Below are 17,587 nucleotides of genomic sequence, written 5' to 3' on the forward strand. Positions count from 1 at the left end.
TTACTAAAAAAACTAGTTACACAGCTGTTATGTGGTTAATTCTTAAAAATTTCTGAGGGCTTGATTAAAATACATACATGTTTTACAGTGGAAAGTGTTTTCTTGAAATTATATTTTGAAAATTCATGGAGAAATCATTCACTTTTTTACATAGAAAATTTATATGGAAATTATATTTAATGAGTACTTATTTGACTAGTGTTTTGTTCTCTTAGTAAAGCTACAGGACTGCCATTTTTCCACTGGGTTCCATGTTTCCATGATAACACAGGTTTTGCTCATCTAAATTTCAAAAAATTCTTTTTTTTTGGCCATGACACACGGCTTGCGAGATCTTAGTTCCCCGACCAGGGATCAAACCCAGGCCCTTGCACTGAAAGTGTGGAGTCCTGACTATTAGACTGCCAGGGAATTCCCTAAATTTCAACAAATTCAATTAAGTGAAAAATCTCTTGGGACAGGTGAGTTCTATAACATTCTGATCTATAAAGAAATAAATCTGTGTACTAAAAAGTGCTTTGCAGCGTCTACTGCAACTCTTAGATATACATTTAATGCCAGGTTTATCAGTTAGCTGTTGCTATGTAACAAGTCACTCTAAAACTCAGTAGCTTAAAACCATTATTTATTGTTGCTCACATGTCTGCAGATCAGCTGAGCTTCAGTTGATCCACGTCAGGCTCAGCTGAGAGACTTTACTTCAGGCTGAGGTGGCTAAGGGCAGCTGTGTGTTTCATAGAAGGCCAGTGGATTGTCTGGGACACCTCTGCTCCTCGTGTCTTTTAGTTTCCTGAGACCAGCAAGCTATCCAGGGTATGTTTTTGTCACAATAATAGTACAAAAGAGTGAACCATTGTTCATTCTTGAAGTGCTCGAAGCCTAGGATCAGGACTGGTATCATGTCCCTTTCTTCCAAAAAGCAAGTCACATAGCCAAGCCAAAAAATCAAGGGACAGGAAAGGACACTCCATACGTGATGAGCATGGCAGTAGTGTGGATGAAGGGGTGAAGAGTTAGGGCCAGCAAGTCAATCTGCAACACCAGATTAGATAATGAACAAATTGGGGGAAAGCTTGGATAGAGATTACAATGGTCTGAGCTGTGTGGGTTCAATAGGAGGTTGAAAATAGGAAACAGGATCTCTTGGGTAGAAGGAATGGGAATGTTTGTGAGAAGAGTGCTGAATCTTTTTCTAGCCAAAAGTGTCAAGAGAATTACAGCTGAAGAATAGCAGAGGGCTAACATGACATGGGTCCAGTGAGATTAAAAGAATGTAGTGGGAGTGAAGGGAGAGAACAAGGCAAACAATATTAAGAATGTTTAGGTGGAAGATCTCTGTAGTGAAGACTTACTTTAGTTAACTAAATTGTTACCCAATAAACTTGTATATTTCCAAATTATAAAATAGTCTGTAATAGTAGAGTCTAAGAGGATGAAGCATTTCTGCCCTGGGTTCAGGTTTGGCCAATGCATTATAGATACTCTGGGATTTTGGTATCTTTAAGCACATCTAATTATAGTATTTGGGGCAGAAAAGTCATAATCACCATTTTTTAAAAAAAAAATCATCTTCTCTTGGTTAATTTCATGTTTTTTCATTCAAAATGATGCTTTAATCAAAGTTATGAATCTTATATCACCAAGTAAGGAATATTTATGAGTAAATAAAAATTTGTAACTATGAATATTCCACAATATGTGTTACCTAACTGGGTACTTAAGTACAACTAATTCATGATTTCTGCCCCCTGCTGATGTGAATTTAGGTGATATACCTCTTGCTTCTTGAGTACTAGATCCAGTAGAACCACATACGTCTGCCTTTTTTCTTTAACTGTACTATTTAAAATGCACTCCGTTCTTAAGAAAACAGCTGTTGTCTTTAAGTCAAACTGCATGCACAGCGCCATAGCCATGCACCTCTCCCTAAGGGAACTGTTGCTCAGACTTATATTTTTGACATATTCTGAGAAAATCTCTTAAGACGACTAGATAGTCTTCTTTGTTTCATTGCTACTATAATTTATATCATTTTTAAAAAAATCAATTTGATATGCTTCTACATGTTTGAACATGTGGTTCTCTGGTCTGCATTTAGCACATAATTTCTCTCCTTTCTTTTATCCAGAAGCTTTTAGCTTTAATACTTTCTGTGAAGGAAGGTTTATGGAATGTGTACAACAAGCCATGTGTTAAAACAGGAGAAGGCTTGATATGACTAAGAAAATTGACCTTGGCACTGTCATTTTTGTCAATACAACACTTTTGCTCCATATATTTTTTTGTTGTTGATTTTCATCCTCTTTCTTTACAGGCTGGGAAGTGATGATACCCATTTTGAGGTCAGCATGGCCAATGATGGATGTGAAGTGCATCGTTTTGATCCTACTGTTAAATCAGCTCATGTTCTGGAGAGTGAGCGTTTTTGGTATCACCGCTTGTCCGTCGACTGGCGGGACTCCCATCCAGCTGTTGCTGCCCGAAAACCATATAGCAACACCAGAAAACTGAGAACCATTTTGAATGAATTTGGGCATCACAAGGTCAGATTTTTCATTTGATTTCATAGTTAAAGTGAACAAACTCATAAGATTTTTTTTTTTTAATGCAAACCAAGGATTGGATAGTTGAAGGTCCAGTTTTAACCTTACTGATCACTTATCATTATTTATTGAGTCAGCTCTGTAGATATAACGTTTGGGCAAGGATAGAGATTTTAAATTGATTTCAAGATTTTAGTTGCTGTTGAGTAGTGCTAAGGTTTTGACCAAGACTGGGCAAGGAGAGTAAGAAACTTACTCTGGTGTGGGCTCAAGAGTACCATTTCCATTTGGGAATTGATTTTAAATTTCCAGACAGAGCAAACTACTTATGTCAGCTTCAAATACAAAAAGTAATCAGAACCAGGTTTGTGTTTGATAAGAGATCGCTTGTTTCTCACTGTTGTAACAATGATTTTGAGTCTCTTAAAGGTCAGAAGATACATGTAGCTTTGATTAAAATGTACTTTGTAAAATTGAATGGACATTATATGTATTGCAACTGATATAATTATGTCAAAAGACGTCAAATCTCTACAAATATTTTATTGTGAATGGATAGCAAAAGGAAACTCAGTCTTTGAACTGCATGTTTTGAAAGCAATTTTTAGATGTGACTAATTGCATTCTGTAGGTAGATACTAGAGAAATTCTCCTGAGTGTAGTTGTCTTGCCTTTGATTACCAGCTCTTCTTGGGCTTGGCCTATCTTGGCCTATTATTCCCAGCCAGAGATGACATGTAATTTAGGACATGCCAGAATGGGTGTTCCTGAGATACAGTGTACATGGAACTCAATTTTAAATCTGAGTTGGCTGCTTGATCTTTAATAAAAAGACTTTTCCTCTGCACTGTTCTTTTTGCTCCCCCTCCCCCTCCTCCCCTTCCTCCTCCTCCTTTTAAAAAAAAAAATCCAAAAACAGAAAACAAAAACTTCCTTTAATTGGACAACAGGAACTTCTTCAAGAACAACTTCAAAGAATTTGGTGTTCTTTTAACATGTGTTTTGAATTTTGTATTTATTTTGATTTGTATTTTGACTTGCCATTCAGAGTAACTAGCATTTAATAGTTAGGAGCCTTAATGAAACACGTATAGGGGTTTTTGCGTAAAATCTTTGAACAGAACCCAAAGAAGTGAGAGCATTTTTTCAGAATATTGTTTTGTTTTTGCTGCATGTTACCTTCATAGACATGTTTTTTGTAGCTGAAAATTACAGGCTTGACCCTTTTAGCATGTCAACTCTAGGTTATTCAAAGAGCTAACTACTGATTCCTTGTGTTCATTTAGGAGTCTTGCTGCTCCCCCTTAATGCTCTTTACATCCTGGCCCTCCACCCCCATTCTTCAAAGAAAAGACTGAGTAGAGAAAAGAGGTGAAAAACACAAAGCCATTTTGCTTTTATTGGATAATATTTTAGCCAAAGATTTGGAAAATGTGAGGATAAAATTGACTTTGAAAAATGATCTGTGGATATAATTTATCTGTGCCACATTTCATATGAAAAACGTATTTTCAGATAACCAGGTAGGCACCTGAATTGTGCTTGTTTAATTAACTCCATGGGAGCTGCAGTGGGCGAACCTTTATGCTGTAGCTGAAGCATGATGCCTTTTACAACACTGCTCCTGAGACAGCAGAAATATTTACAGTGATACTTAAAAGGGATAAATGTTTTAAAGGATTTTTTATATTCTTAGGGCTATTATTTTATTGAAAACACTAATAATGACACTTAAAAATGATTAAGATGGTAATTTTATGTTGCGTGATTTTTACCATAATAAAAAAAAAATGGAGGAAAGAACCCCATAAATAGTGAAAGTGATCTGGCTCAGAATTGCCAAGTATGTATTTGTCGCTTAAAAAAGAGTCCCTTGCTGAAAATCGAAAAGATACTGGTATTCTTTCATAGAGATTTTTTGGGTGAATCCTTTAAAACAAAAACAACAAAATCTAAAGCCATTGGTGAGTGATTGCTTCCATTAGGAACATGCTTCTAGCTAGAAGCTACGTGGTGCCAGATAAAAGGAAACCTCATTTCTGGCCTGCAGCAGGCAAGGTCTGTTTTCATTTCTCTGCATGTGTACAGACCCTGGTAAATACGATGTAGCGCTCTGGCAGGGAAAACAAATGGGAAAAACACACTAAAAAATGTCAGTGTGTTTGCCATGCCTCCTTCACTTATTTTTCCTGCAAGTGACCATAGAGACCAAAGGGGTTTTGTTGTTTTGTTTTCACTTCATGACTTTAAAATATCACATATAGTTTTGCGATGTTTTCCATTTTAAGGAGTTATTTTTCTTCTTCTCTTTAGCCATATGTACATTCCAGCAACTCAGGAAAAAAATGTAGGCAAAAATGAAAGGCAGAATTTTGAGATGGTGACAGTAAAATGCATGTGGCTTTCTTACTGCTTTTAAAACTCTTGGGTAATTTCAACTTCAAGCCGTAAATCAGAAAACCTTTCTAGAGCATCAAGTGAGAGCAGCTGTATCAGCAAAAGTGTGTGCACGAGAAGCCCAGTCTGTCAGGGAATAATATCACCTGGGTCCAGCATTATTTGGAATGATTAACTGTCTTCTCTTGGCTGAAGTGCTTGTTGCTGTAACTATGCATAAGAATTTTTCCAGAACATGACTAGAAATATCGAATCTGAGATTTCTGCTCATATTAATCATAATGGTTGCTTTCTTCTGAAGACTTTATTACACAGAGTATCCTAAATGATCCAGGCTGGTTAATGAGAATTATTATTTTCAGTCATAACCATGTTGGAGATAATATGAATAACAGGACTGACTGCATTAGAGCTTACCTCTGTGAGCTCATTACTCTAGGTTTGAGGCATGGGTGCTCTTGTTGGTTTTTGGCATTGGGCAAGTCATTTAACCTTTCTGACGCTCAGTTTGACTGTCAGTAAAATGGGGATATTATGATACCACCTAAATGGATTGTTTCTGAGAATTGGGTCAGAGAACACAGTGTGAAAGCCTTCAGCAGGAGTGCCTGGCGTCAATTTGTCATTTGATTGTAAATTCAAAGAATTTTTATTAACAATTTCAGTAAGTTTTTACTAAATTTTATAGAAATGTTTTCTTTTTTCTCTTTGTTTCCAGGGAAAATATATTGGCAATTTCTTTGGAAATTGCTAACTGCACCTAATTCTAGTCAAGAGTTTTTAATGAAAGTTTTGTGTGAAATTGAAGGGAATTGGTCGTTCAGACTTGGTCATAGAAGAACTGTTCTTGTTTGCCTCCTCAGGGCACTGAACAGCTTTGTGGTGATTGTATAGAAAGTAAATCCTGTGCTGTATAGAAGTGAAATAAGCTGCTGAGAGTTAATTCAGAGCAGATGTAGACCATGGGGGTTGGGGCAGCTGGTCAGGTGATGCAGGTGCAGCTGACTTCTTGCTTGTTCAGCCCTGGGGGGGCAGGTCCTCCCTCGCCCAGGACGTTGCCCCCGAGGCTGAGTGCCCGCTTGGACTCTGAAAGGAATGCCAGTTTCTGCTTTTCTGGGCAGCCAGCCCGCTATTAATTGCAAAACATCTGTTGTATGCTTGGTGCTGTGTTTAAGAGAATATGAGCTTTGAAATTAAACTACAAAAAGATTCCTTTTTCTTCTCGCTTATCGAGTTTGCAAATATAAACAACATGTTGATACTGCCCTACATTGAAATGCTTGTTGGGAATACTGTTCACACTTTGCTGCTGGAAATGGAAAATGATAAGATTCTTTCAGGAAGAACATCGGACCATGTGTATAAGTTATGTCACTTTTTATTTCTAGAAATCTTCTTTGCCTTAAATTCTGTTTTGTCTGCTGTTAGCTCTGCCATACCAGCTTTTTTTTTTAGCGGGGGGGAAATACGTTTTATATTAAATGATATTCTAGAGTCCTTTATTTTTATATTTTTTGGATATAGTTTCAGTTTATGTGTAGCCTGTAAGAGTGACATATTAAGTATAGGCCTGGACTGTATTTTTAAATCCAATCTGAGAGTCTGTCTTTAAACAGGTGTGTTTAATTCACTTACCTTTATTGTGATTACTGGCATATTGGACAAATTTCAATTCTTTTAAATTGGGCTATTTTTTAAAAATTCGTCTTGGTTACCCTTAAATTTTAAATGTATATTATTAACTATAAAATTTTAAAACAACGTATCAAATTAGTCAGTATTTCTATATTCCTCCTAAACACAACAAGGATCCTAGCAACTTAACTACCCATTGAATATGAGCCCCACATTGCTATTATCTGGAGTTTTAGTTTACCTCTTTAAAATTTTTATATTTTCTTTTGAAAAGATGTAAACATAAACGTTGGAAGAATAAGAATAATACAATGAACTCTCATATATTCATCACTGAAATTCATCAATTGTTAATATTTTGCCACACTTGCCCTCTCTCATTTGTACAAATATTACATTTGCATTTGACTGTTGTCTCTGCAGATTTTTAAAAAACTCAATGGAAAGGAATGGATGGATACTTCTATAATACATCTATGTATGTGAATTTAATCCATTTGTATTTATCGTGATTGCTGATATATTTGGATTAATTGCATCTTTGTTATATCAGTTGGCATCACGATTAATGTTGAAACAATGAAAATATCCTTATTAAAGTCAGGGAAAAATAAGGATACCTGTCATTATCATTTAAAAAAACTGGATTAGAGCTCTTTTAAAAAAAATCTTATTTTGAGATAATTATAGATTTGCATGCAGTTGTAAGAAATAATACAGAGATTCCATGTCCCTTTTCCCAATGGCAAACCTATAGTATGATATCACAGCCAGTATATTGACAATGATACAGTTCAGATACAGACCATTTCTAGTACTGTTGGGATCATGTTAACTTTTTTTTTTTTTGCGGTTCGCGGGCCTCTCACTGTTATGGCCTCTCCCGTTGTGCAGCACAGGCTCCGGACGCACAGGCTCAGCGGCCATGGCTCACAGGCCCAGCCGCTCCGTGGCATGTGGGATCTTCCCGGACCGGGACACGAACCCGTGTCCCCTGCATAGGCAGGCGGACTCCCAACCACTGCGCCACCAGGGAAGCCCCCATGTTACCTTTTTATAGCCACACCTACCTTCCTTTTCTCCACCTCTTTCCCTAGCCCCTGATAACCACTTATCTGTTTTCCATTTCTATAATTTTGTCATTTCAATACTGTTATATAAACAAAATTGTACAGTGTATAGTCACGGTTATTTAACACAGTTCCTAAGATAATAGTTAACACAATTAGAAAAGAGAAAGAATCTTAGGGGTAAAATTTAGGAAGAAGGAGGTAAAAATTGTTATTATTATATGCATATGTATTATTATTATTGGAGCACTCATTATTGGTAGATAATATGATTGCATACTGGAAAACTCAAGAGAATCTAATGAAAAAGTATCAAACAATAAGAGAATTTAAGGAACTGTTTGAGTGCAGTGTACAAAAATTAAAAACATACACTTTCATGAATAACCAGAATATATAAAGGCAGAGAAGACACCATTTACAAAAGCAACAAAAAAAAGATAAAAATAAACTTAAGACATGTGCAGGATCTATAAGAAGGAAACTTTATTTAAGAATTTAAAATAACACTTGAACAAATTCAAAAGCATAACATGTTCTTGGGTAGAAGGACTCATCATCATAATGATTTAATCTTTCTTATGTTAATTTATTCATTTAACATGATCCCAGTAAAATTGCTGGTAGAATCTTTTTTTTTTTTCAGAACAATAAACACATTCATTACACAAGCTAAGATAGGAGGGAGGAGGATTTATTTGATTTTCCAGGCCTTGATTTTCCTCAGATAGAATTCCAGCTCCTTCCCCTCTAGCACATAGCCGTCTACTCGGCCACACTGGCCTGGTCTTGAAGCGATGCATGCAAGAACCTTGCCCTGCTGGAACTGCTCCTCTAGAAGACTGCTGATTTTGGCATCCTTTTTCTTTCCATCATATTTCTTCTGAATTTTTTTTATTGTTTTTTGTTTAATATCTCTTCCTCCTCAGGAGTCATCTTGGCCCCCTTCTTGCAGCCCAGGGGCAGTGCATAGTGGGACTTGTGCCACTGTCCGTATGGTGTGCTGTCAATGAGCATGATGCAGTTCTTCACCAGGGTCTTGGTACAGAACAGTTCGTGGTTGGATGCATTGCAGACAATATCAGTTATCCTTGTCTTGCACGTACAACATTCCGAGCCCCAGAAGAAGTTCCCTACATCCAGCCTCAAGGCCTGGTACTTCCTGTTGCCTCCCCACCCACGGACTGTGTGTATGCAGTGGGGGGTCAACCTTGGTGTCAGTGGGGTGTCCCAGCACATACTTCTGCTTCTTGTGGTAGGGCTTTCTCTTGCCCCCAGTCTTGTGGCGCTTGTGCCAGTTGTCCCGAGAGATGCCAATCACTCGGTGCTGGCTAGAAAGAGCTGTCTTTACTCCTTTGTATATTCTTGCCTCCTTTGTCACAGATTAATTGACCATAAGCGTGTGGCTTTATTTCTGGGCTCTCTATCTTGTTCTATTGATCTACGTGTCTGTTTTTGTGCCAGTATCATACTGTTTTGATTACAGTAACTTTGTAGTATAGTCTGAAGTTGGGGAGTGTGATTCTTCCAGCTCTGTTCTTTCTCAAGATTGTTTTGGCTATTTGGGGTTTTGTGTCTCCATATATATTTAAAAATTTTATGTTTTATTTCTGTGAAAAATGCCTTTGCTATTTTGATAGGAATTGCATTGAATCTGTAGACTGCCTTGGGTAGTATGGCCATTTTAACAATATTGATTCTTCCAGTCCAAGAACACAGCATATTTTTCCATCTGTTTGTGTCTTATAGTTTTTGGAGTACAGGTCTTTTGCCTCTTTAGGTAGTTTTATTCTTAGGTATTTTATTCTTTTTGCTACAATGGTATTGTTTCCTTAATTTCTCTTTCTGATACGTCATTGTTAGTGTATAGAAATGCAACTGATTTTTGTATATTAATTTTATGTCCTGCAGCTTTACTGAATTCACTGATGAACTTTAATAGTTTTCTGGTGGCATCTTTAGGATTTTCTACATATAGTATCATGTAACCTGCAAACAGTGACAGTTTTACTTCTTCCTTTCCAATTTGGAAGGAATTCCACTCCTGGTTATATTCGGAAAAAAACCCCACTAATTCAAAAAGATACATGCACCCCATTGTTCATAGCAGCATTATTTACAATTGCCCAGATAAGGAAGCAGTCTAAGTGTTCATCAACAGATGAATGGATAAAGAAGATATGTTATATATATTTATACACACACACACACACTGGAATACTACTTAGCCATAAGAACGAATGAAATTTTGCCATTTGCAGCAACATGGCTGACCTTGGAGGGCGTTTTGCTAAGTGAAATAAATCAGACTGAGAAAGACAAATACTGTATGATATCACTTATATGTGGAAAATAAAAAATACAACAAACTAGAATATAGCAAAAATGAAACAGACTCAGAGATACAGAGAACAAACTAGTGATTACCAGTGGGTGGGAGGGGTGATATAAGGGTAGGGGAGTAGGAGGTACAACTACTGGGAGTAAGATAGGCTCAAGGATGTATTGTACAATGTGGGGAATATAACCAATATTTTGTAATAATTGTAAATGGAAAGTAACTTTAAAAATTGTGTAGGGGGTGACTGGTTCAAGATGACAGAGTAGAAGGATGTGCACTCACTCCTTCTTGCGAGAGCGCTGGAATCACAACTAATTGCTGAACAGTCATCGACAGGAAAACACTGGAACTCACCAAAAAAGATACCCTACATCCAAAGGCAGAGGAGAAGCCGCAATGAGATGGTAGGAGGGGTGCAATCACAATAAAATCAAATCCCATAACTGCTGGGTGGGTGACTCACAAACTGGAGAACAATTATACCACAGAAGTCCACCCACTGGTGTGAAGGTTCTGAGCCCCATATCAGGCTTCCCAACCTGGGGGTCTGGCAAGGGGAGGAGGAATTCCCAGAGAATCAGACTTTGAAGGCTAGCGCGATTTGATTGCAGGACCTTGACAGGTCTGGGGGAAACGGAGTCCACTCTTGGAGGGCACACACAAAGTAGTGTGCGCATCAGGACCCATGGGGAAGGAGCAGTGACCCCATAGGACACTGAACCAGACCAACCTGCAGGTGTTGGAGGGTCTCCTGCAGAGGTGTGGGGGGGTGGCTGTGGCTCACTGTGGGAACAAGGACACTGGCAGCAGAAGTTCCAGGAAGTACTCCTTGGTGTGAGCCCTCCCAGAGTCTACCATTAGCCCCACCAAAGGGCCTGTAGGCTCCAGTGCTGGTTTGCCTCAGGCCAAACAACCAACAGGGAGGGAACCCAGCCCCACCCATCAACAGACAAGCGGATTAAAGTTTTACTGAGCTCTGCCCAGCAGAGCAACACCCAGCTCTACCCACCACCAGTCCCTCCCATCAGGAAGCTTGCACAAGCCTCTTTGATAGCCTCATCCATCAGAGGGCAGACAGCAGAAGCAAGAAAAACTACAATCCTGCAGCCTGTGGAGCAAAAATCACATTCACAGAAAGACAGACAAAATGTAAAGGCAGAGGACTATGTACCAGAGGGAGGAACAAGATAAAACCCCAGAAAAACAACTAAATGAAGTGGAGATAGGCAACCTTCCAAAAAACAATTCAGAATAATGATAGTGAAGATGATCCAGGACCTCGGAAAAAAGAATGGAGGCAAAGATCGAGCAGATGCAGGAAATGTTTAACAAATACCTAGAAGAATTAAGGAACAAACACCTAGAAGAATTAAAGAACAAACAAACAGATGAACAATACAATAACTGAAGTGAAAAATACACTAGAAGGAATCAGTAGCAGAATAACTGAGGCAGAAGAACAGGTAAGTGACCTGGAAGACAGAATGGTGGAATTCACAGCTGCAGAATAGAATAAAGAAAAAGGAATGAAAAGAAATGAAGACAGCCTAAGAGACCTCTGGGACAACATTAAATGCACCAACATTCTCGTTATAGGGGTCCCAGAAGGAGAAGAGAGAGAGAAAGGATCCGAGAAAATATTTGCAGAGATTACAGTCGAAAACTTCCCTAACATGGGAAAGGAAATAGCCACCCAAGTCCTGGAAGCACAGAGAGTCCAAGGCAGGATAAACCCAAAGAGAAACATGCCGAGACACATAGTAATCAAATTGACAAAAATCAAAGACAAAGAAAAATTATTAAAAGTAACAAGGCAAAAATGACAAATAACATACCAGGGAACTCCCATAAGGTTAACAGCTGATTTCTCAGCAGAAACTCTGCAAGTCAGAAGAGAGTGGCACGATATATTTAAAGTGATGAAAGGGGGCTTCCCTGGTGGTGCAGTGGTTGAGAGTCCGCCTGCCGATGCAGGGGACACGGGTTCGTGCCTCGGTCCGGGAAGATCCCACATGCCGCGGAGCAGCTGGGCCCGTGAGCCATGGCCGCTGGGTCTGCGCGTCCAGAGCCTGTACTCCGCAACGGGAGAGACCACAACAGTGAGAGGCCCTCATACTGCAAAAAAATAAAAATAAAAATAAAGTGATGAAAGGGAAGAACCTACAATCAAGATTACGCTACCAGGCAAGGACCTCATTCAGATTCGACAGAGAAATCAAAAGCTTTAGAGACAAGCAAAAGCTAAGAGAATTCAGCACCACAAAAACATCTCTACAAGAAATGCTGAAGGAACTTCTCTACGTGGGAGGAGACACAAGAGAAGAAAAGGATCTACAAAAACAAACTCAAAACGATTAAGTAAATGGTAATAGGAACATACATATCGATAATCACCTTAAATGTGAATGGATTAAATGCTCCAACCAAATGACACAGGCTCGCTGAATGGATACAAAAACAAGATCCATATATATGCTGTCTACAAGAGACCCACTTCAGATCTAGGGACACATACAGACTGAAAGTGAGGGGATGGAAAAAGATATTCCATGCAAATGGAGATCAAAAGAAAGCTGGAGTGGCAATACTCATGTCAGATAAAATAGACTTTAAAATAAAGAATGTTACAAGAGACAAGGAAGGACACTACATAATGATCAAGGGATCAACCCAAGAAGAAGATATAACAATTATAAATATATATGCACCCATCATAGGAGCACCTCAATACATAAGGCAAATGCTAACAGCTATAAAAGAGGAAATCAACAGAAACACAATAATAGTGGAGGACTTTAACACCTCACTTACACCAATGGACAGATCATCCAAACAGAAAATTAATAAGGAAACACAAGCTTTAAATGACACAATAGACCAGATTAATTGATATTTATAGGACATTCCATCCCAAAACAGCAGATTACCCTTTCTTCTCAAGTGCGCATGGAACATTCTGCAGGATAGATCACATCTTGGGTCACAGATCAAGACTTGGTACATTTAAGAAAATTGAAATCATATGAAGCATCTTTTCTGACCACAACACTATGAGATTAGAAATAAATTATAGGGAAAAAACATAAAAAACACAAACACATGCAGGCTAAACAATACGTTAGTAAATAACCAAGAGATCACTGAAGAAATCAAAGAGGAAATCAAAAAATACCTAGAGACAAATGACAACAAAAACGTGACAATCCAAAACTTATGGGATGCAGCAAAAGCAGTGTTAGAGGGAAGTTATAGCAATACAATCCTACTTCAAGAAACAAGAAAAATCTCAAACAATCTAACCTTACACCCAAAGGAACTAGAGAAAGAAGAACAAACAAAGCCAAAAGTTAGTAGAAGGAGAGAAATCATAAAGATAGAGCAGAGGGTCTTCCCTGGTGGCACAGTGGTTAAGAATCCACCTGCCAATGCAGAGGACACAGGTTCAAGCCCTGGTCTGGGAAGATCCCATGTGATGCAGAGCAACTAAGCATGTGTGCCACAACTACTGAGCCTGCGCTCTAGAGCCCGTGAGCCACAACTGCTGAGCCCGTGTGCTACAGCTACTGAAGCCTGCATGCCTAGAGCCCATGCTCTGCAACAAGAGAAGCCACTGCAATGGGAAGCCTGCGCACTGCAACGAAGAGTAACCCCCACTAGCCACAACTAGAGAAAGCTCGCGCGCAGCAACAAAGACCCAATGCAGCCAAAAATAAATAAATAAATAAATTTAAAAAACAAGATCAGAGCATAAATAAATGAAAAAGGAACAAAGAAAACAATAGTAAAGATCAATAAAACTAAAAGCTGGTTCGTTGAGAAGATAAACAAAATTGATAAAACTTTAGCCAGACTCATCAAGAAAAAGAGGGAGAGGACTGAAATCAATAAAATTAGAAATGAAAAAGGAGAAATTACAGTGGACACCGCAGAAATACAAAGCATCCTAAGAGACAACTATAAGCAACTCTATGCCAATTAAATGGACAACCTGGAAAAAATGGACAAATCCTTAGAAAAGCACAAGCTTCCAAGACTGAACCAGGAAGAAATAGAAAATATGAATAGAGTAATCACAAGTAATGAACTTGAAACTGTGATTAAAAATCTTCCAACAAACCAAAGTCCAGGACCAGATGGCTTCATACGTGAATTCAGTCAAACATTTAGAGAAGAGCTAACACCTATCCTTCTCAGACTCTTCCAAAAAATTGCAGAGGAAGGAACACTCCCAAACTCATTCTATGAGGCCACCATCAACTTGATACCAAAACCAGACAAAGATACTACAAAAAAAGAAAATTACAGACCAACATCACTGATGAATATAGATGCTAAAATCCTCAACAGAATACTAGCAAACAGAATCCTACAACACATTAAAAGGATCTTACACCATGATCAAGTGGGATTTATCCCAGGGATGCAAGGATTCTTCAGTATATGCAAATCAATCAATATGATACACCATGTTAACAAATTGAAGAATAACCATTTGATCATCTCAATAGATGCAGAAAAAGCTTTTGACAACATTCAACACCGATTTATGATGAAAACTCTCCAGAAAGTAGGCATAGAGGGAACCTACCTCAACATAATAAAGGCCATGTATGACACACCCACAGCAAACATCATTCTCATTGGTGAAAATCTGAAATCATTTCCTCTAAGATCAGGAACAAGACAAGGATGTCCAATCTCGCCACTATTATTCAACATAGTTTTGGAAGTCCTAGTCATGGCAACAGAGAAGAAAAAGTAATAAAAGGAACACAAATTGGAAAAGAAGAAGTCAAAACTGTCACTGTTTGCAGATGACATGATACTATATATAGATAATCCTAAAGATGCTACCAGAAAACTACTAGAGCTAATCAATGAATTTGGTAATGTTACAGGATACAAAATTAATGCACAGAAATCTGTTGCATTCCTATACACTAACAACAAAATATCAAAAAGAGTAATTAAGGAACAATCCCATTCACCATTGTAACAAAAAGAATAAAATATCTGGGAATAAACCTACCTAAGGAGGTAAAAGACCTGTACTCAGAAAACTATAAGACACTGATGAAAGAAATCAAAGATGACACAAACAGATGGAGAGATATATCATGTTCTTGGATTGGAAGAATCAATATTGTGAAAGTGACTATACTTCCCAAAGCAATCTACAGATTCAATGCAATCCCTATCAAATTACCAGTGGCATTTTTTACAGAACTAGAACAAAAAATCTTAAAATTTGTATGGAGACACAAATGACTCTGAATAGCCAAAGCAATCTTGACGGAAAAAAATGAAGCTGGAGGAATCAGACTCCCTGACTTCAGATTATACTCAAAGCTACAGTAATCAAGACAATATAGTACTGACACAAAAACAGAAATATAGATCAATGGAACAGGATAGAAAGCCCAGAAATAAACCCACGCACCTATGGTCAACTAGTCTATGACAAAGGAGGCAAGGATATACAATGGAGAAAAGACAGCCTCTTCAATAAGTGGTGCTGGGAAAACTGGACAGCTACATGTAAAAGAATGAAATTAGAATGATCCCTGACACCATACACAAAAATAAACTCAAAATGTATTAAAGACCTAAATGTAAGACCGGACACTATATAACTCTTAGAGGGAAACATAGGAAGAACACTCTTTGACATAAATCACAGCAAGATCTTTTTTGACCCACCTCCTAGAGTAGTGGAAATAAAAACAAAAATAAACAAATGGGACCTAATGATACGTAAAACCTTTTGCACAGCAAAGGAAACTATAAACAAGACCAAAAGACAACCCTCAGAATGGGAGAAAATATTTGCAAACAAATCAACGGACAAAGGATTAATCTACAAAATATATAAACAGCTCATGCAGCTCAATATTAAGAAAACAAACAACCCAGTCAAACAATGGGCAGAGATCTAAATAGACATTTCTCCAAAGAAGACATACAGATGGCCAAGAAGCACATGAAAAGCTGCTCAACATCACTAATATTAGAGAAGTGCAAATCAAAAGCACAATGAGTGGGCATCATCAGAAAATCTACAAACAACAAATGCTGGAGAGGGTGTGGAGAAAAGGGAACCCTCTTGTACTATTGGTGGGAATGTAAATTGATACAGCCACTATGAAGAACAGTATGGAGGTTCCCTAAAAAATTAAAAATAAAATTACCATATGACCCAGCAATCCCACTCCTGGGCATATACCCAGAGAAAACCATAATTCCAAAAGACACAGGCACCCCAATGTTCATTGCAGCACTATTTACAATAGCCAGGTCATGGAAGCAACCTAAATGCCCACCAACAGATGAATGGATAAAGAAGATGTGGTGCATATATACAATGGAATATTACTCAGCCGTAAAAAGGAATGAAATTGGATCATTTGTAGAGACGTGGATGGACCCAGAGACTGTCATACAGAATTAAGTAAGTCAGAAAGAGAAAAACAAATATTGTATATTAACACATATATGTGGAATCTAGAAAAATGGTACAGATGAACCAGTTTGCAAGGCAGAAAAAGAGACACAGATATAGAGAACAAATGTATGGACACCAAGGGGGGAATGGTGGTAGTGGTGGGATGAATTGGGAGATTGGGATTTACATATATACACTAATATGTATAAAATAGATAACTAATAAGAACCTGCTGTATAAAAAATAAATAAAATTAAATTTAAAAAATTATGTAAAAAATCCTGGAGTAAGGATGTCATAAAAGAAGGAATGATTAATTTGATTACATATAAATATAAAATTTCTACACAGTAAAAATACCAAAAGCAAAATTAAAAGGCAAATAAAAAACTGAAAAGTATTTACAACTCATTTCATAAGCAGAGAGCTAATTTCACTGGTATGTAAGAGCTTTAACAAATCAATAAGTAAAAGGTTAGCAACTGAACAGAAAATTTGATAAAGACTGAAAAAGTAGTTCACATAAAAGGAAATACAAATGGCTCATGAAAAAGTATTTAAACTTGCTCATAGTATGAGAAATGGAAATGAAACTACCCTTAGATACAATATTCTCAGGAATCAGATTATCAAAGATAAAGAGTGGCGTGAACATAAATTGGTACAGTCTTTATGCCAGGCCATTTGGCAATATCTGTTACACTGCAGATGCAAGTACCTTTTGATCCATCAATTCTACTTCTGTGAATTTGCCATACAGTCATACTCCCATATATGTGAACTGATATATGAACAAGGTTATTATTATTTGCCTCCTTGTTTGTAATAGCAAAGGACAGGAAATAATCTACATGTTTACCATTGTGGAAGTGTTTAAGCAGATTATTTGACTTGTATTCAGAATACATGAAGAGCTGTACAACCAAAAATGAAACAACTCAACTAAAAAATAGGCAAAAGATTTGAACAAACATTTCACCAAAGAAGATATTACAGATGGCAAAGCACACATGAAAAGATACTCAATTTTGTTAATCAATAGGGAAATGAAAATTAAGGCCACAATGCAATACCACTTCACAAACACCAAGATGGCTAAAATTAAAAAGATTGATGATACTAAGTGATGATAAGGATGTGAAGTAACTGGAACCATCAA

The 17,587-nt window shown here is 37.6% G+C and overlaps 1 protein-coding gene and 1 pseudogene across 2 annotated transcripts in view; one reads left to right on the forward strand and one right to left on the reverse strand.

The window, feature by feature from the left end:
• The window catches only part of METTL24 (methyltransferase like 24), a 109,390-nt gene that overhangs the window by 49,097 nt on the left and 42,706 nt on the right, over positions 1–17,587 (forward strand). For both annotated transcript variants that reach the window (XM_033418663.2, XM_004264726.3), the window contains exon 4: positions 2,315–2,543. In XM_033418663.2, coding sequence (XP_033274554.2) covers positions 2,315–2,543 — 229 coding nt within the window. The remainder of the gene's footprint in view (positions 1–2,314; positions 2,544–17,587) is intronic.
• On the reverse strand, positions 8,340–17,192 carry LOC125960714 (40S ribosomal protein S8-like; annotated as a pseudogene).

Source organism: Orcinus orca, chromosome 12, assembly GCF_937001465.1.
Source record: "Orcinus orca chromosome 12, mOrcOrc1.1, whole genome shotgun sequence".
In the NCBI taxonomy this organism is placed as follows: domain Eukaryota; kingdom Metazoa; phylum Chordata; class Mammalia; order Artiodactyla; family Delphinidae; genus Orcinus; species Orcinus orca.